At 34.7% G+C, this 18967-nt stretch overlaps 1 protein-coding gene across 2 annotated transcripts in view; it reads right to left on the bottom strand.

Annotated features, from left to right (window-relative positions):
• Positions 1–18967, bottom strand: part of TUSC3 (tumor suppressor candidate 3) — a 134078-nt gene that overhangs the window by 15116 nt on the left and 99995 nt on the right. Inside the window, exons 7-8 of one of the 2 annotated variants that reach the window (XM_062574646.1) lie at positions 10310–10428; positions 5631–5672 (exon numbers count right to left, since the gene is read on the bottom strand). In XM_062574646.1, the coding sequence (XP_062430630.1) occupies positions 10339–10428 (90 nt within the window). In that variant the 3' untranslated portion in view covers positions 5631–5672; positions 10310–10338. Of the gene's footprint in view, positions 1–5630; positions 5673–10309; positions 10429–18967 lie in introns of those variants that run through there. The other variant, XM_062574645.1, reaches the window with a different exon arrangement.

Genomic DNA, 18967 nt, shown 5'->3' with positions numbered 1-18967 from the left:
AACCTCTTCTACCTAACAACCTTAAGTTCAGAATTGTTGTGACACGTACTAAAGATCTCATCTCAGAAATGTTCCCTCACACTTCCCAAGCAAACTCAGATACTTTTCATCCCTTCTCAGCTCAAAAGTACCCCTGACCTTCTAGCTCTTGCAACATATAAGGGTAAAGATGGCTGGGGGAACAGACATCATTTTCAAGGAATGCTATACTTTGCCTCTGCTGACTCCTCTACCAGTCAGTCAAGTGTGATAGAAATTCCAGGAACTGAATTGAAAGGGAAGAAGTTCAGAGTGAGTTTAGTACTCTCTGTGGGGTATCTATCACTCAGAAGAGTCTTAGATCTTTATTTTTTTAATTCCTCTATATTTTATCCTCTATATTGTGGCCCGTATGAATAGCCAGATGGCTGTAACCATTCAAAGCTCCACAACTGAGCCAGTTCCATCTCCATGGGTATCCAGAAGTAGCACACTAATACTACATTCCTTGTAACTTCTGCATTACTGAAAATATTATATATATATATATATAGTTATATGTTATACATAACATTTATATACATACATTTCTCCTAAAAAACTATTAGAACTCCCTTTATATACAGCCAAGGCAGCCATTTAGAGAGCTTTCTACTCTTCCCAACTGCAACAAAACGTAATATGTGTCTGAGCTTGGGATTACAAATATTTGACTATGAACTGACCTATCTTAGTTCTGCCCAGAAAACTTTGTCTGGATAGAATCTGAGTATTTTCACCTAGAAGATTTAGCAGGAATGGCAACAGTAGCTTCAACTAGGCTTTTGTGCCTATGGAAACCCTGTTTATGTCCACAGTGCCTGTAGAGAAAAGTCAGTGTACCCTGCATCAGATCTAATGTGCCTGAACTGCACAAATGGTTGGCACATGCACTGCAACTCCAACACATCCTAAATGAACAGGCTCATGTTACTCAGAGAAATAGATACAGAATGATCAGCGCCTTCTTAGGGAAATATGGCAACATTATAGTTTCCCCTCTGCCTTTGAAATATGCAATTGATAATTGCGAAGAAGCTGGAATCATGCATTTCAACCACTTAAGTGCCAGTTAAATCAAAGCATTCTCCTTTACTGATGTTCTTCCTCATTTTAACAGAGCAGAGAATCAATTTTATGCTAATACAAATTCTCCTAAAGTGAAAAAGAGAGTTTCTTTGTTATCTGATTAATTTCAGCTTCCTTCTAGGAGATCCTCACAGAGATTACCTCTCTAATCCAGAGATAATCTGATGAGTCTGCTCTCTTGTGATGTTCTTAGTCATTTTAGAATGGAAAGGCTACGTAAAAGTTTTAGGATCAACAGAAAGATTCTGGAATGCATTTTAATTTGACTTCAACAAGGTAGTGTAAAGATACCTGAGTAAGTTTGTACAAGATCTCTATCAAATATTTATGCCTCTGTTTGGTGTTTTTGAGCCTCACCTACTTCCTAATTATTCATACTGATGTAGTTTTTTAGGATCATCTTTAAAACCAACTTTGGTGAGATGATTTTTACATTCAATCTTTATGTCTTTTTTGGTTTTGTAAATTATATTTGATGGAATTTCAGGGTTCAAATTCTTATAGTGAAGTTTTCCCCATAAAAAGTTTTTTTTAACCTCACTTACATTTTATAATCTCTCTCTACAGATTTTCTCTCCTAGAGACATACAAATCATAGAAATATACACATCTTCAAAAGAGACAGTTGTATAACAGTCCTTTAATTTACTTACTGTTAAATATTACCAGAGATGAAAATAATTGAAAGAATTTTCTTAATAGCTTCATTTCTTAACTTTCAAATACAGACACACTCCCTAAAACAAACTGTATTTGAATTTGTCAGTATTTATGATGCAATTTCATTTTCTCCCACTCTTCTAAGACTACTTTATTCTGTTCCAAACACCCACTTTATTTTATTTTCCAGGACTTATTTATTTCAAACATTTTACTTTTTAGTAGGCTGTCTCATCTCTTTGTTAGTACACAACTGATTCTTTCACACACATATAACATCTCTTTTGCTCTCTCTACACACCTATAGATCTTTTAAAATATACAAAAACAATGTGTGATATTCTTGAAGTCATTATCAATATGACTCTAGGCTTGTATTGCACCTTCCTTCACTGTAGAAGATCTGTGGAATACCTTAATCTACATATTTTTTTCCTCAGTTGAATATACTCCAGAACCATTTAATTTAGTAAGAGCCACCTGTGGATCTAAAAGGCCAAAAAAAGTTTTTTGGCTAAAGTTTCTGCATCTTTTAGCCATTGAAGCAAATAGGTCTCTTAAAAATTAAAATAATCATTAAAAATGAAAAATAGTGGCCTAAAGAAACTCTTAAAAATATACTGTACTTGACAAAGATCATGCTATTGTCTTGAGCCCGTGGTCACTGAAAGCATCTTGGTCTGCTACAAGTGGTCAGATATTTTCAAAAGGCAAATTAGAAAAACATAGTAATCACCATAGCAGCTGGCAAATAAATTTGCCTCTGTGGTTTGTACTTCCAGTGGAAAACTGTAAAGAGCTAGAAAATGAAAATGGTAGAAAATCGCTGAACTACAGAGTTAATACATTCATACAGAGTTCACACACTATATTTGAAGGCAACTCACCAAATATAGTACCCTTCTACCAGCTAGGAAATAAAATTATATTGTATGCTGTAAGTATATTGTATGTTGCAATGATCAATGCCCAGCTGAAAATTTAAAGTTTCTCTGTATTTCACTAACACCTAAGAGGCTTTAGAATTTTTCCTAAAAGGTCACATTATGAATTATTTTGAGATCAAAGCAGTAAGACAAAGAAGTGATGGAACAAAAAATCAAATATAAAACTTAATTTTTCTAACTAGGATCTCCTTACGCTTCATTATACCTTAAGAGGAACCTGCGAGCCTTCAAAAGAGCCAGAAGAACCTATGAGATATTTAATATATCATAGTGGTGGGTAATGTAAATAGAGAGTAAAAATATGCATTAATTTCTGTTTTGCCACTTTGGACACAGATTTCCATAATTAATTAGGAAGCACATCTAAAAATTGTGAGCCTTTCCTTCTATCTTTTTCCACTGTGTTCTTCTTTCTTGTCCTTCAGATCAAACATATAAAAAGCTCACTGATGATAATTTCACTGTTTCAGTTGTCATCTTCTTTCACTTTTACATAATCTCTGAGGGGCATAATTTGATTCCAGTATGCATATCTGATAGTCTCCTACTACACAGAACTAAATGAGGACAGTTTTATTCAGTGTGACTCAAAATTTGAAGTTCTTGCCCTCAGTGATTATATTTGCACTACCCCTACACAGGATGACATCTTCTATTTTAATTTGTTTTGTAGTTAAGGTTTCTTATACCGAAGAGGCACTTAATACACTTAATTTAAATTCATTCTGTAGGATAGGAGATGTCTTACATAATGGGTGTAATTTTAATCCTATACAAAAGATTTGTATTATTCTTCGTAACTGATCAGATTTCTTTTTCCTTTTCAATCAATGTCTCATACCCACCTACACACCTGTCGCATTAATTCTGCTTTGGGAACTCAAATTAACAAACTAAAGAGAGATTTCCATTTTTACTTAGGTGCATATACTTTATCAGCATCAAACTTCAGTAAGTTTAATAGTAATAATGAGAAAGACTGTCAGGTTAATAGTAACTGCTAATTCTTGTAATAATTCCTTTAAATTTATCACCTGCTGTGCAAGCAAATAATTTGCTTAGTAACTGAAACCCTTTCAATAATGAAAATACTTACTGAAACTTTTAAACTTAGTATGCGGTATAAGTATTTATTATTATTGCTAAAGGAAAAAAAAAAGGACAAATACCATTCTATTCAATTTCATTCGCAAGAGGATGACACAAACTTGATGAAAATAGACACATTCACTAGACCTACTGGTTAGTGATCTGTCAAAGGGACAAAGGAAAGAAATCAAGAATCAACTTCCACTCAGCTTCTCTGACCTTACTATTCCTTACATTTTTCCTTACATCTTCACATACAAAGTCATAATTACAGCTCGATGCTGTATATTCCAATGGTTATTTGGCTTATAACAGTTAGCATAGTCTATCTATATTTAGTTATATTTAATTACAACAATAACACTGACTGTGCAGCTTATTTCATATTGTCCCCCTTAGAAAAAGCAGCTCTTAATCCTACAATTTTATCCCCACTGCTTCTGTGTCTTAATAACCCTATGCCTCCCTAACTCTTACACCAATATTTCAATACTCTTTTCTTTAGCTGATTTTACCTCAGCTCTCCAAGAGTGTCAAACTATCCTGCATGTCTTTTTGTTTGTGTTTTTTTAATCTCTGATCATTTCCACTGACTCTTATTAACTATGACTCCATTTCTGCCAGGAAAGGGTAGCAAGAACAGACAAAAGCTGCCTGGAGCAGCATGAGGAAAGAGTTGGATATTTCAGCTTGGAAAGGAGAAAAGTAAGAGAAATCTATATGCTGAATTCTATAAAGTCAAAATTGGAAGGAAAAGGGCAAAAATAGATTAAGCACTATTTCCTATAACTCAAGAACTAAAATCGTCCAATAAAGTTCCTGCAAGCAAATTACAGGCTAGAAAAACAACCTAAAGGAATAACTTTGCATACCATATGAAGTTAAAACTGTGAAAATTCATTGCTATGGAATGTTTTGAGTACCATAATTAGTTCAAAAAAGGATTAAAAAGAAATGAGAATGTATTCATCAGTGGCTAAGAGCTATAATGTTCTGTATGTAACATCTGGCTCAGAAATCCCTAGATCACTGATTATGGTTGGATTTTTTTTTTTCTTATAGTCCTTCCCTAACTATCTGCTTAACTGTCACTGTTGGAGACTGGACACTGGTCAAGATACATCTCTGATTTGATCCAGTGCATCTGCACTTGTGTGCATAGATATAAACTCTGAAATTAACATGAGAAGATGATAAACTTTACTGTTAAATCATAATATGTTCAGATATATCCTCTCCTTCTTTTTGTGTGGTTGAATTAGGTATCTACTCAACAAACACAGTGTCGTAACAAGATTACTTAAAGTCATCTGTTTGTGTAAATTAGCCAGTCCTGAGGTCCTCAGAAATCTTCAAACCCTTTAGAAGCAAACACCTTGCATTACAGAGCTTGAGCAGGGGGCTGGACTAGATGATCTCCAGAGGTCTCTTCCAACCTCAACCATCCTGTGATTCTGTGTGATAGGCTGTGCAATGTCTAGCATGCAGTAGTTCCAACTAAGTTAGTTCCAAGTACGTTACTGCTTTTTTTCCAAGTAAGTTACTGCTTTCCTATCTATTTACCAAAAAAGACTGTATAAATAAACTTATTTTATGCACTTATTTTAAATAATTTTTCTGCAGTGTGCCATATTTATTCTACTATAGGTATATTTCAGTTTCTGTGATGACTTATTGATCATTTTTTTACTTCTCAGGAAAGTCTCACCATACTGATATAATTCTACATAAACCCAGAAATTACTATGTGTGTAAATTACACACAGCTCCTTGAAGCAGTGATCATCCATCTGATATAGGGATAAATACCTGTATATATTACATAAAGCTTCATTCTCATTTGCACACCATAACAAGTTTTTGTTGCTCCTGGGAAGGAAAAAAAGTTTGTCAATTTCAAAGAAAACTGAAAACAGATGTTTAAAATACTACTGTATCATTATGCAAGATTAAATGCAACTTCACATTAAATTTATATCTAAAGTCTATTCAGTATTAATTTTCTTCTGCAAGTAAAAATATTTAGTTATAATTTACTGAACTATTCTTTATTCCCGCCCTCCTCCTCCCCCCCCCAAAAAAGAAAAAAATTACACCTGCCAATCTATGGCTAGCAATGGTCTGTAAAGTAGCATGAATAAAAGTAAGATTTGCCTTTTGTTTTCTCCTAGACAATAAAAAAGCTGAAATACATTGCATCTACCCCATAACATCCCCTTTCTGCTACATTCATCTCAGCCTTACAGCATTGTAACACCATTGGTTAAAATCAGCACTCTAACAGTCTGGAAAGGAGAATCAGATCCATGTTTTAGAGAAATTCAACACCTTGAAATGAAAGAATGAGGAGGATAGTAGCGCAAAACCTTGTTGCAGAATGTTCTGAAACTACCTCTTGCCAAACCAACTAATTGTGAGATAGCCAATCTGGACAAAGTTTTTATCTGCGTATGAAAACATAACCAGACTCCTCTAATTCTAATAGGTTGACAGTAAAATAAAATAAAATAAAATGGAAATCAAAGCCTTGTGACAGACAAGACTATTGCACACAGCAGCAAGACTACTGCCATGACTTGCAGCTGGGATGCTAGGAATAGCTTCTTCACTTATTTTATTGTCCAGAGAGGTTATGCAAGCTCCATCCTTGGGAGTTTTCAATACTTGGCTAGCCAAAGCCATAGAAGACTTGATTCAGTGATAGTGATAATCCTGCTTTAAGAAGAAGGTAGGACTAAGTGATCTTCAAAGGTCCCTTTTAAACAACATTTATATGATTCCATGATCAGTTACTGAGGTCAGCTCTCCATGGCAAGAGAAAAGAGGAGCAGAAAAATAATAGAAAAAATTGAGTAACAGTTTTACTGTCAGCATAATACAAAGCTACCAAAGTTTCTGTGTAGTAATAACTAAATACGTCACAGTAAGAGAAGTGTGCAACACAAAAAGCACCATCACATCTGTGCATGTTCCTTCACTCTGATGCCAGACACCCACCCACAAGGGCTTAACTAGCACAGTTTTGGCTGTCAGCTCTATGTATTTGCTCAATACTCGAGAGACCAGCGTACTTCTGAGTGCCATCTGACTGGCAGAGCAGGCCTCAGTGTGTGTCTGGGAAAGTTCAGCATCCCTGGCTTAGCCTGAAGCTGGGCAACTGGATACTTTGCACTGTACTCTTAGTAATGAGAAAAACTGTATTGGGATGTCAAGACAACTCCATAGATTTGGATATATTGCAATCTGGATATATCAGACCTCTGGGTTGCCAGGGTGGAACTAAACTGTTCAGGTCTGAACAGGTCCTAGAACAAGTATAACCACACCTATGCCATGTTCTACTGGGGTTTGACTGGAGTCACCTCTGCCCGCAGCCAGCTCAGGGGTTCCCCCTATGCACTAGGCAGCTATCTTCAAGTTGAATAAATCATCTGTGGACAACAGAGATTCAACTCCGTTTCTGTTCAATGAGTGAATTTCACTAAATCACAATGGCAAATACAAGTTTTAACTTGCAGTATCTGCTCTGCAGAGTTTAACTAGATGAGACTGATGAATGATGGGAGAAAGCACAATTATCACAAATGCATAGAATGATAAGCTGGGATATAGAGTGTTCAAGTTATTTTAAAAAGATCAAAAGAATTTCTGTGGGAAAAATTAATGATGAAGCCATATTTACAAATTCTTAGCCTAGGCATAGGAAAACACCACACAACTGTTTCTCCTCAAATAATGCAGTCTAGAACTCACATGGGCAAGTGAAACATATGAAACATCTAGAAATCCTCAGTCCATAACACAAAAAGAATAGCATAAGTAGTCAACCTCTTACATAATAAAATCTTCTTAAAGAGTCTGTTAAAATTGTCTGGGATTTTGGAAATGAACTGATGTCTGCATTCTTCTTCTGAGGGGCAGAGCATGAATTTTTAATGGGTTCAGAAATAAAGCACTTAAAATCTAACACAGTTCTGGTCTGATCTGCTAAATGTAGTATCAGTAGTTTGGCTCTCAGAAAACATGTCATAGCAATAAAATTGCTTACAAAAATAATCTTGACAAACAGTGACAGTACTTTTTTTTAGAATTGTTTTACTGATGTAGCATTACATGTGCTGCATTATCACAATGGCTTATTTCCATTGTGTTACTTCTAAGAGATAATAACAATTTAAGACAAAAACTACTTTTTCAAAATTTTGTAAAAATATTGGGTATACACCTAGGATGCACACAGTAACATCATGTAGATGGTAACATTTTAATGATGATTTTAATTTGTCCTTTCGATATAATTGAAACAGAATATCTGATATCTTCATAAAAAGTGCTTCCTGCCAATGTCCCCCTCCTTATGTAGCTATAGCCTTGGGAAAAGCAGCAGATCATTATATGGAAATCATCTAGCAGCCTGGATAGAATCACTATCTAAACTAACAAGAATATAGCAAGAGATACTTGAGCAGCTGTGCATGGAATGGAAATTTATATTTTCTTTTCACATAAAAGGTATTAAGAATTCACTTTATAGAGAAAGACAACACACTATTCCAGCATCTAGTAGGAAATGACAATCTTGGCCTTGTTCTTACAACAACTAAGTGAAAAGAAGTAACCAAAGGAAACATCTTCAGCATAGTAATGATGTTCTTTAAAATGTAGTATATCTTTTAAACTTCAGAGGATAAAGTGAATATGCTACTGTTTATCAATCTGGCATACATTTTTCTAATTTCTATATTTTATATCTACATTTTCCAAATAGAAATATGACAAAGGAGCAATGAAGCAACTAATAATTACTATTGGTATTTAAAAGGATAAAGTATTAATTCTTTCATGGATAACTTAAAATCTGTCAAGACCTCACGTCACTTGTGAAATTGTATCCAAAACCTCAGCTCAATGGTATTGAGCCATGAAATGAACCTTGGAGAATTCTTTTTGCAAGCGGTAATGAATAGTCTTCATGAAAAATACTCTTTCGGGCAGCTACTTTAATATATTTAGTCAGCTTCCCACTTTAAAGACAATTTCTGCCAACAAAAAGATACTACTTTCATGCCTAAATCGGACATACAAAATATGTCATAAGTAAAAGGTTTTTTTCCTTTAATTTTAATCCCCATTCTTAAGTAGCCAGCAGTATTTGTTTTAAAAAACAGATTCGTTTAAATTGTGGGAAGTTTGAGAAAATCAAAAAACATTAATAAATGTGGCTATATTAAAAAGCATTAAGGTGACAACATTAAGATGCATACTGTTTATTATACAAGATCCTTTTCTTTTAAAGTAAAATACTTGTTTCTGTACACTTGGAAAAAAAAGTAGTATCGCATCAATAATCATTGAGTTTTGTTTTTGCAATTTTCAGGCTATTCACCTGTAACTCTCCCTTCCCAAGAAAAGGAGCCCAAATTTAGAAGTTACGAACAAAATAAATGCGCTTCCAAATGCTACAATCTCATTTTGACACAATGTTAATCATGGTATGATCTAAAAACCAGAAAATTCACTCGAGGATACTGCATTTACTCTGAAAAAATACAATCATAACTTTGAAATTAAATTTGCTGTGGCTATCTACTGAGCAAATGAGATTTAACAGGTAGCAAATTGATGTCATGTAACTGAATAGAGTGAAGCAAAAAGATATAACAGATCAGTGTACATCATGGTGTTCTCTCCAGACAGTAAATATGAAAGACAGAGGTAGCTGGGAAGACAGAGGAAGGGTAGGATCTAAGTGGTGCCTTCAGGAGAGGGTAAGGCAGTAAATCATTGAATTCTGAGACTTGGTTATTATTTCACAGTTAGGGAAAGTTATTTTTTCCTCTCTTTTCCTTAGAGGAAGGTAACTATGATGAAATGATTGTGTATTAATAGTGGTTAACGGTGACTACAGTTTTCATTCAATGAATATAGCTGATTAGAAGTGGGGCTTAACAACATCAGAAAGTATCTGAGTATATTTACAGATTATTAAGACCTATTCACAAAAAATAACTTAACTTGCTCTGAATCAGTAAGAGTCTTTCTGCCAAGAGACTTGGTATCAGAACAAACTAGGTTATTTATTGTCACAGGAACAGGAACAAGAAGTAATCTGTTTAGAGTAGCTGGAGAAAAAAAAAAGGAAAACAGACTAACAGACTCCCGGAAGACAAATCACTTTCATACATAACTGGTAAATTCCAATGTAGAAAACTAATACACTCTCCTTGAAAGTTAAAAGAAATAATTTCTAGCTTATCACTTTTAACCTAACAGTGAAAATGGGAAGAAAGTTATGCTCTGCTACTGACAAAGATAACAGTGAAAGGGAAAACCTTAAAGAGTAGTAACCATGCATCATCACAACAAAGGACACAACAAAATACATATTAGTGAAAAGCCATGCCACTTTTCCTTGGCAGCAAATAGCAACGACATTGAATATTTATTTAATCATATAGTAAGTAAACCTGAATGCAACACCTGCTCAAAACTTCAATGATACTCACTGTCAGAGCAAGCTTCAGCTTGTCTTTTTTTATTCAGCCTTATTTTGAAGGATACTCAGTAGAAGAATAATATGTGACTCTGCAACAAACTGAGCCTGACTGCTTCCGTGTATGTAACTCTGTAAAAGAAAAATAAAATATAAGCCAGTTATCTTTAGAACAAAAATACCCACTGCAAAAGGCACAACCAGATGTGCGTGAATCAAAATAAAACCTGTTTTGCACAAAAATGCAGATAACAGCAACAGCTACAGCTGAACAGCACAGTTTATGTACATATATTTAGTAAAAAAGAATGTTAAAAGCAGTGCGTGTTTAGGCAAAGCATATATATACCGAATGTAGTATTTCATACACAATTACACTATGTTGGACTCATTTTCACACCACTGCTAAAATGGAATAAAGACCATACATTTGTTTCCTTAGGATATACATTTTTGAGAAGGAAGGTGATGAAATCAAGAGTGTGCCTTTGCACAGTTTTCACGGAAGTTAAAATTAAACTTCACAATGTTGCCTGTAAAAAGTCACTCTATTTTTGTCTTATGCAAATTGAGTGAAGTTTCTTCATACAAAGTCTATTCCACCTTTCTTCTCCATGAAGGTATGGGTATGTTCATAAGAACTCCTAATGCATAAATAAGATGTCTAATTTATATGATGTCAAAAAAAAAAAAAAAATGCAATGCTAGATTCAAATACTAAATGCCAACCTAACTAAGTCAATTTTTTTCCAAATAATTATGGTCAATGGGCTCATTTTGTACATTTATTGTTAAGAACATATAGCATATTATTCAGAAATTGCTAGATTTTTTTTTAAACTAGCTATTCTACCAAAAAAAGGAAAAATTTGAAGGGTTGCAAATAAGTACAAAATGAGGGAGATTTTCTCTTCTCCACTACTGCATTAATTATATGTAAAATTAAACATATCTATGTTTTTAAAGTAACATGTGTGTATGTGAGTGTGTGTGTTACATATGCACAGATATCTTTTTTCCCATTATTCTGATGCATAGATGCAATTTTCACACCTCTAAAATACATAGAAAAAGGGAAACTTTTTGTTTTCTTGGTTTCAGGGTTTTGTTCATTTGTTTTAACCATACCTTTTGCTTTTATTAATTTTATTCTCAATAGATCTGCCTGAATAGTTCTTGCCCTTGTCAAGATTCAGAATATTTGAAATATTCTGATGTCTCGGCATACAGAAGAATGCCTTGATTCACACTGGTTAAATTCTGGTTGAAGTACTGTCAAAACATGTAGTTCATAAGATACAATAAAACAGTTTTTATTCAGTGGATGATTATCTACTGTTTTCAAAATTCAATCATATTATGTTCATTCAAATAACCAATTCAAAGCTAAATCAGGCAAGAACTGCATGTATCTAAATGATTTCATCTCTCAAAGAAACCATCTTTTTTCTTCCTTTAACGAGATAAAAATCACTGATCTTAAAGATTATCTTATTTCAATAGCACATGACAACAATCCAATCTCTATTTCCTGACTGCTTGTCAGGGCCCCTTATAAATCTCACTAAGATAAAATAGATTAATATGATGAAGAAAATAATAGGAATATTTCACAATAAGACAAGTTGATGATGAAGTTAAAATGCTACTTAATTGACTGATTCTTAATCATCATTCTTTGCTGTACTGTGCCAGGTGGTATAAAGGACCTCTCTGTGTTACTCCTAGCATACAAAACTGTCACTAAAAGAACACATCTCTGCTGGCAATACAAATATTCACGTGAGAGCATTAACCCAGCCAATCCGATCTTGACCTTCATATCCAAATATCAGATAAATTAAGGCTGTTCACTCTATCATTTTTCACAACATGGTGACTAAACAACAGTCCAGAAAAGGTCCTCGCCAGTGGACTCTTGACTTACTTGTGACCACAATCATGTAAATAGTAACCTTCTGTCATTATCGTATACCACAGATATAAAATTATGTGTGTGTGTGTATATATGTGTATATATATATGTATTACACATACATATATGCATACATACATATATATATATATATGTATATATGCATTTGCAGGATCTGAATCCAAGCATGCATTTTGTTACAATCACATCATATTTTGGTCTAAGGCTTATATTAATTGTAATATTTACTGTATTTATTAATATAATGTGAACTACTCATAAATGATTTAAATTGCAGTTTGGCAAAATATATAAACCATTTTTGGTTCTAATAAGCACAATGAAGAAGGGAAAAACTTCTTATGTATTCATGCACTTCAGCTCTTCAATTCTTTCTTACTTAAAAAGTAAAAAATGGGCATTTTAAAATAAAAGTATAAGAGGGTCTAGTAACATTACTTGGTTACAAAATACATGTATGCACATATACTTTAATACTACCAGCCTTTCACTATGACATGCTAAATTGTACCAAAAAGATATAATGGGAACTACAGAAATAAATTCTGTCTTGAAGACACATTATTATCACAGTCTAATAAAAATGACTGGCTGCCACATGACTGCTGAGACTCTAAATGCCTTCTATATTTGTTAAACATTTAGAAGAGAGGTCATTTTTACCGATATCCTTTGAATTCTCCCATATCAATTAAAGCCATTAAAAACTGATTTGCAAAAGTGTCTGAATAACATGAACTGATCTTCCCTTATAAAGCCATGTGACATCTCCTGTAGCCTCAATTATATACTTTGTTAAAAAAATTATTTTTCTTTCTGTATCTGACAGCAACTTAAATCACCATAACACTGTACACTAAACAGAATTAAAAGTATTCATATAGACACAAACACACACGTGTGCACGCCCACACAGAACACATATAGAAATCCTTCCCTTCCTCATAATAGTTTACTGTTAAAACTGTTTAGCTTTTGTCCCAAGAGGCTGGCAGATTCTTACATTCTAAAAAAGTACAGTTTATAATACTACTTCTGGAGACATAATTCTACCCCCCACTGGGGAGGAATCACATTTTAGATGCTATCTTAGTCAACAGGCACAGCAACTTTGTTAAAAAAAAAATATCACTCAAGTTATTTTGTGGGGCTTTTTGTTTCAGTTGGGAATATCAAGTAAGTAAAAATATTTATTTAATGAGTCAGGATAGTTTCACGTAAATCCTGCTGCCAAACTTGTACATTAATGATCTTTTTAAAAATGTTAGCAAGTATGCTCTCAGTTTGGAAGATTTTAAGCATGACTCTTCATTGGTTATTCAAACTTGACAAATTACTGCAAAGTTCTCTCTCAATCTGAGGATAAAGAGAGTTCTCTACAGGTAAATACATTTGAAAGCGGTACATACACAGAATATTTACAATGCAGAACAATATAGTACTCAAGGCCCAGTTGAATTGCCACAAAGAATAGGCTAAAAGCTATAAAAACTAATTTGATTTTCAATGTTTTTATTTCTAAACATAATCGATCTAAAAAACATAAGTCTTGTCTGCTCGGGAAGACAAATTTTGATATATTACAGCAGTGGTACGGATCATTTGAAGCAATACATAGCAGGGTTAGTAGTACGATGATATACAACAAGGACAAGGCTATTGGAAAAACGTTCTCCATCAGGAGTGGCCACCTGCCCATTCATTAAATCCCTAAAGTAATGAACTTTACTGCATGATGCTATATGTGTATATTTTCATCAGCACTTTTTTAATCTGAAGCTTTTCCAGGAGCTGTTTGAGAAGGCATTACCAGAGAGCTGCACCAGATAAAGTCCAGTGACTGAAAACGTAAGTCTTTAAGAAGCCAAAATCATGAAACCATAAAGATCTCATTACTGCTATTAATCAGATGACAGATACAATCCTAACTGGAATCTGATACTCAGTCACGAAAGAGAAACAGCATGGACTAGAAACAACTTATTTGCAAATGCTGAAACCTGAACCAACCTAAATCAAACAACCTTAAACCTAAAACAAACAAAATTTGGCTAGAAGACCTAAAACAGAGTATAATTTGAAAACCAGCTGATGAATATGAATTTTGGGCTAAGCATCTTAAGAGGTATAATGTTACATCTATTTTTTAATGCGAGTTGCTAAAGGCACAGTCTTACTTGCAAGGAAGAAGGCTGTTTTGATTTAATTCTGAAGATACTATATGTATATAAAAAGCTGGTAAGAGATAACTGTTGCCTGCTGCTCTCTCCCCAAGGAGAGGACAGGAGCAGATAAAGGCAAAGGGAGCAATCATCTTTATCTGAGGCAGAGAAAGACTTCAGGTAAGCTTGAAAGTGAAAGAGAGATATGGAAGCTAGGTGAAATGTTAAACAAGATAGATGCTCACTGTCTAGTATTGTCTTTTTTATTTCTTATTTATCTTTTAGTTTCTTTATTCCATTATTACAAATCTATTTAGGCAGATTATTCCTAAAATTTACCAAATAATAAACCCAACTTTGGGCGATCCTGATACTTCTCAAGTAGTTTTCCAAGACAACTATTCCTAGAATATTCAAAGTGACAAGGTGTATCTCCACAGAAGTGGCAGGTCAGAGAAACAGTAGTGATGAAGTCAGAGAGTTTCCCAATAATAAAGGTTAACAAAAAAATTCTATTTAATGATATAACAAGAATCACTTTAACTTATGAAAGTACTTCACCACACTTCTAATGAAAAATGGATCATAACACTTGGTGAAAAGCATGTTTTTGCAAGTAAATTTTCAGACATATGTTCTAAACAGCAGACAATAAGCAAGCAGAGTAGAAGCTTTTAGAAAACAGAAGATAATTAGTTCATGTAAAAATGATTGCAAATAGCTTTACTTGAAGACAGAAAAGAGAGCGCTCTGTGGCCACTGTTCTTGTTTCTTACCCTACAGACACACAATGATATTTTAAGACCACTCAAGCCTCAAAGATTTTATTTGAATGCATATATATTTATACATATGAACCTGCACACAGTAGATTTATATATGGCAATGGCCATTGATGACTCAAATTTTGAAATGCATTGCCACTGGGGCTCACACTTACCTAAAACAGAGCACATTTAAAGAAAGGAATTTCAAAGGAATTTTAATTTTGACAAGTTTACTTTCCAACAGTTCTCAACAGTTTTCTTCATACTTTTTTGTGGTTCCATAGCAGTTTTTAATCAGGTAAAGTTCTTGAATTTATATCTAGCTAATCAAAATAAAAGATCCGGTCACATATATTTTCAGTGAGATGTCACTATTTCAAACTTTACTTCTAAAAGAAGATTGCTGAATTGCTTACATATAAGATACATATTTTTGTGAAATTTTACTTGAGATTATGAACGATTAAGTGACTTAGTTGCTATTAAGTGACTGAGAAGTAAGGCTTCTGGCTTTGTTATCTTCTCTCCTTGACACTTAAGCCATTTAACATCTGGAAGCTCTGTGAAGTACATCTGGCTGTAAACGCCCTAAGCAAGCGCTTTAAATAAATAAATGGATAAGCCCAGTATTTCTCTTTAATTTCAGAGGCATCCAAGAGAGAGGACCATAGAAGGTGTGAAGCCAAAGACCATCAGAACAGATGCAGCCATGATTTAAGCAGAAGAGCTGTGCAGCACACAAGCACCACAAGTGGTGCAAACACAAAGGCTGCACTGGCAGAACTAACAGTGGAACGGAAAGGCAAGTGAGTGGCATTTCGAACAACGGGTCCCTTTCCGGCTTTAATGTTCTACTACCTTGGGTCTGACTGCACAGAAGCCATTTGAATTGCTAACTGAAATAATCATGTCCCCATGTCAGGCCAATTTGTTTGGCAGTGACAAACAATTGTTCAACGCATGTAAATTTGTACAAAGCATTGTTAAATATTTATCTACCATTCCTAAACTCATTAAATATTTAGTGTTATTGAACTGCAGATGGCACATATAAATAATCCCTTGCTATGACAGTCAAGGATAACAACTATGTAATATATTTTTAAATTTCCCTAAATACTGCATATGCTTCTGGTTTCCATTCAAGGGTGATAGTTGATATGGTTCAGAAAGACATTTACAATAAATGCAATCTCTTTTCTTTCCTTCCTTTCTGTTATGCAATATAAATAAAAAAGAAACAAAGTAATTGGAAACAAAGTCTTTTGAGTTGTATTTTAATTCTTATGGCAATAGAATTAACTTCTGGAGTAGTCCATGTCAAAATTGAAACATGATTATGTATTACAGGTGCCCCAATACTCCTTTCCAAAATAAACACCACAATGTTTATTTTTGTAAGAGTATGTGCATGAAGGATGCCAGGGTGGTGGAAATTAATTAAACTGAGTTTGATTTTTTTTAATAGTATACCACACAAACCTATTTCATGAAATATTGTAACTATGGAAAATCAAGAAATAGCTTGTCCTGACTTTACAAGACATGACACCTGTCTAAAAGCATACTTGAGACCAAAAATATCTGAATCAAAAGCAGAATACTGGAATAGCCAAGCTGTATATTTTTCATTTTATACCATATATTTCTAAATATTTTTCATTATTTGATCTATTTAGCTCACTTATTTGAAAATTAAAAAGTTAATTCACTTATGACGTAGAGCATCTTTATTTATTTTTTATTTTTTAAGAACTTAACATACAAAACAGAACAAGCTACAAAAAAGTACATAACATTTGTCAGCAATTGTATTTGACACTTATCTGGAATTTCTTGGATTAAATAGTCTGGCAAGTAGTTTCTATTAAGGTAGGTAACCAGATGTTCAGATTTAGCTAACTGTACAAATTGTGAGGAACTACTGGATGTAACAAATAAGAGACTTAGAAGCTGACAAAAAATAGTGATTAAGCTGTGAAGAATGGTTGGATTTTGCAGATGGTTAAGATGAAGTTACACGAGAAATGGCTGATTTCCACAAACAACCAAAGGGAGCCTTTACAGCCGTTGGGGAAGTCAAATCTTGCAAGACCTTTGTATCAGTATCAATAACACCATGTAAGGCCAAGATGTTACCTTTTAAAAAATACTAGATTTGATTATGGATGCAGCAAAATTAGAGCTAACGCACAAAATGTAATTAGGGGCAGTTTGCTTATTTGAGAGGAAAAAATTGCAGAGGATAGGAAGGAACACGGTGGACAGAGGAAGGACAAGCATGGAAAAATGAAGAGAAGGAGGGATAGAAGGGGGCAGACCAGTGTAAGCAGGCTGCTGGTCAGTACGCTCGTCTGAGCCCTGTACCTGATCACAGCAGGTGATAAGAATCTTACTAGATTCTTATTCCTGACTATTCGTCTGTTCTCTCTGTGTGTGCCTCCCAGTGAACCTCAAGCTGAACTAGCTGGTGAGCAGGACAACATGTCTAGATGCCAACAACTAGAGATAAGGGCCACGGGGGATGGCGCCCCACTGCTTTGGCCCTAATAAACTGGAAAGGAGCACTCCTCAGGGACCCAAAGTTTATGGGATTTGTTTTCTCTTTACAGTTTCTTTTTTTCTTTGATAGTTCAGATATAGAGGAAAATGAACCAGTTAAAGTATAAAGGGAGCCACGGACCAGCTAGCAGTCTAACTTTGAAATTGATTGCTGACCTTATGAAAAAGAGAAGGAAAAAGTGCTTCTGGATACTTTGTACATGTATCTGGGTAGATTAAAAAAAAACCAAAATTTCTGATTACATGTCCTGACTACTTTAGGTTTTATTACCAGTCTAGCCCTACTTTTTACCACATGTTTGTTCTGGACCAGATTCTGTTCAACACTGCTTTTGGCTGCTCATAGTTTAAGACTCTATTCTTTCACAGAAAAAGGCCAGATCCTGGCCAGTGGTATCCTGAGGTGCATGAGGAAGAGTGTTGCCAGCCAGCTGAGGGAAGTGATCCTGTTGCGCTACTCTCTTATAAGGAGAGGCTGCAAGAGCTGGGCCTGTTTAGCCTGGAAAAGAGAAGACAGAGGGGATCTTATCAATCTACAAATACCTTAAGGGAGGTTGTCAAGAGGATGGGGCCAGACTCTTTTCAGTGGTGCCAGGCAACAAATGGGCATAAACTGAAACACAGAAAGTTCCGTTTGAACGTGAGGAAAAGTTTCTTCTCTGTGAGAGTGACAGAGCCTGGACTAGGTTGCCCAGAGAGGTTGTGGAGTCTCCTTCTCTGGAGATCTTCAAGGCCCACCTGGATGCAAACCCTGTCTAACACGCTCTAGGTGCCCCTGCTGGAGCAGGGAGACTGGACTGGATGATCTCCAGAAGTCCCTTCCAACCTCAACCACTCTGTGAAAGAAAGAGAAAGCGCGTGAGAGAAAGCACGAGAGAGCGAGCGCGAGTCCAGTGCTCTTTAGCGAAGCTTCATCCCCAAGAATTTATAATACTACAACATTTGCTTCTGATATGAGGAAAGTATGAGAAGAGATAGGCAGGCTATGCCTTTAACAATTCAAATTTAAGGAGATGCAGCTCTGTGACTTGCGATCACCAAGATTTTAATATTAATTATCCTTTTCAAAGATAAGCTGAATTTGGATTGTGTGTTGAAGAAATCTCTAGATGGTGACCGTCTCCTAGAAGGGAGAGCACGCCAAATTCAAACTAATATACACAGAAAGAGTAACATGCTAGTTAAATGACCCCCCAAAAAAGAAATTTATAAGCTCTACACCAATAGAGTAAAACAATTTGTCT

The sequence above is a fragment of the Rhea pennata genome, chromosome 4 (assembly GCF_028389875.1).
Source record: "Rhea pennata isolate bPtePen1 chromosome 4, bPtePen1.pri, whole genome shotgun sequence".
Taxonomy (NCBI): Eukaryota; Metazoa; Chordata; class Aves; order Rheiformes; family Rheidae; genus Rhea; species Rhea pennata.
This window is presented reverse-complemented; position numbering and strand designations above follow the sequence as displayed.